Source organism: Gavialis gangeticus, unplaced genomic scaffold, assembly GCF_001723915.1.
Source record: "Gavialis gangeticus isolate Ggan-Ray unplaced genomic scaffold, GavGan_comp1, whole genome shotgun sequence".
Taxonomy (NCBI): Eukaryota; Metazoa; Chordata; order Crocodylia; family Gavialidae; genus Gavialis; species Gavialis gangeticus.
The window spans coordinates 2,666,283-2,668,236 of NW_017728973.1; the positions used below are offsets into that span (position 1 = coordinate 2,666,283).

The following is a 1,954-nucleotide window of genomic DNA, read 5'->3' on the forward strand; positions in this document are numbered from 1 at the left end:
TTTGGCATTGGTTCCTGGGGTGGGGGGAGGACTACATGAGCCCTGAGGGGGACAGGGGCTGATGGAGAGCTCTGGAGAACAGCGTAATGTGATCCTTCATCTATTTGCATGGGGATGGGGTGGTCAGTGTTGCCCCTCTGGGGGCTTTGCTGAGCAGAGAGGCTTAGGCACCAGGCTTTGGGGCCAAACCTGCTCTGAATACCTAGATGGAACCTAGTAACAGATTGTCTCATCCCATATTGCAGATGGAGTTGGATGATGGCCCAGCCCCTGCTGGGCAGGACCTGGAATTGGACAGCGAGTTTGAAGGCGAAGGCGACTATGAGGAAGGTTTTTTTGCAGAGTGGTGGCAGGAGCCCAAGACCAAAGGGGACAAAGCAGACCAAGGTTACTGACCCTGGGCAGCTATTACTTCGGGGGCTGGTGATGCTGGGAGCTAGGTGGGGAGGGGCCACTTTATTGGATCCCATGCTCCATGAGATTAGGTGAAATGGCCCTTGGAGTCAGGAGCAAGGAGGAAACTGTGAATGGCCGGCATGTGATGCCTGCTGGCTGCAGAAACGTCTCCCAGTCGGAGGGTGTGAGGATGAGCCGGGACACACTGTGAGCCTGAGCTTCCTGCCTTTGTGGCTGGCACTCCGCATGTTCCTTGCACTCCCTGCTCCCCTCTGTTTCACCCTCTATTCTGGAGGTGATGATCCAGCACCCAGATGCTTCTGTTCTCCAGACTCTCCACCAAGGCCACGGGATCCATGAGTCGCTGGCGATTGGGCTTGATGCATGTGCTGAACACTAGCTGAGGGGCACCAGAGAGGCTTCTGCCTTCATCCCACTGTCATTCCTGTACTGCCACTGGTGTTGCTGATGTGCCCCAGGCAGAGTTACTGGGAACCGACTGTTCTTGCTGGCTGCTGCCTGGGAACCCCCCTGGGAAGACTGCCCAGGACTGTACCTAACAGCCTGTGTTTTTTTGTTTGCAGAAGAGACCCGATGAGTCACATGCGTGGGGTCCAACAGCAGCTGCAGCCGGGGGCTGTGCCCTTCTGCCCCATTACCCCATCAGCATGGGGCAAAGGAGTTGGATGGGGATGGCCACAGCTGACCTTGTCCTCAGGGCTTACCAGGGAGCATGACTTTGAGCTCCCACAAACTTTGTGGGGCTCAGACTCAGACCCACCTGGGAGGGGCTGGTCCTTTCCAGTGCCCCAGCCTATAGAGAGCCTTCTGTCTTTCTCTCTGGGGCTGAAGCCTTCGTAAACAATTAACAGAGCTCTGAGGCGCTGGCACCCCAAGCCAGTCACAAGTGCATGCTCATCCTATGAGCCATCACTCTGCAGTGCTTAAATATCCTACCCCTACCCCCAGACTAATGTACAACTTTAGAGACCCCCCTTTTGCACATCTGGTTGCCTTCCCCACTGGGTAGTGAGGCCCCTTGAGGATGTGGAGGCATAATTCAAATCATTCCCTCCTGTCACATGAGGAACATGGGCTCCCAGAACTATTCCTCGTGGCTTCCTCCTCGGGTCTCCAGAGAAGGAAATTCCTCCCAGTCTACAGCCAGATATGGGGAGCTGCCTTAGAGCCTTACGGCTTGTCTCAGGTACCTCTATTACAGCCACATCAGAATATGCTCCTAAAACCTGCAAGGCCAAGGCTGGAGGTTTTGCTGAGAGAAGGAGGAGCAGGATCTTGCAAAGCTGAGGGAACCAGCTCTCCAGTTTGGTTTTAAATTATCTTGATGCATTTTGGGAGGATGGGAGTATTTCTTGTGACAGTAAGAGACAGATGAGAGCAAGGCACAATGTGGGTAGGGGCTGGGCAAACACCCTACCATGCTCACAGCCAAACCCTTTCATCTCAGTCCTGGTCCCTTGTTATTCTAGCCCTGGGCTGTCCCCATGGTTCTGCCAATACCCCTCTATCCCAACTTGGAGCCCTCTCTGCCAGCTTC

At 54.8% G+C, this 1,954-nt stretch overlaps 1 protein-coding gene across 1 annotated transcript in view; it reads left to right on the forward strand.

Annotated features, from left to right (window-relative positions):
* P3H4 (prolyl 3-hydroxylase family member 4 (non-enzymatic)) overlaps window positions 1-1,624 on the forward strand; it is a 10,199-nt gene extending 8,575 nt beyond the window's left edge. The window contains exons 6-7 of the mRNA XM_019506359.1: window positions 246-387; window positions 981-1,624. Coding sequence (XP_019361904.1) covers window positions 246-387; window positions 981-994 — 156 coding nt within the window. The 3' untranslated portion in view covers window positions 995-1,624. The remainder of the gene's footprint in view (window positions 1-245; window positions 388-980) is intronic.
* Window positions 1,625-1,954: the final 330 nt, after the last annotated feature.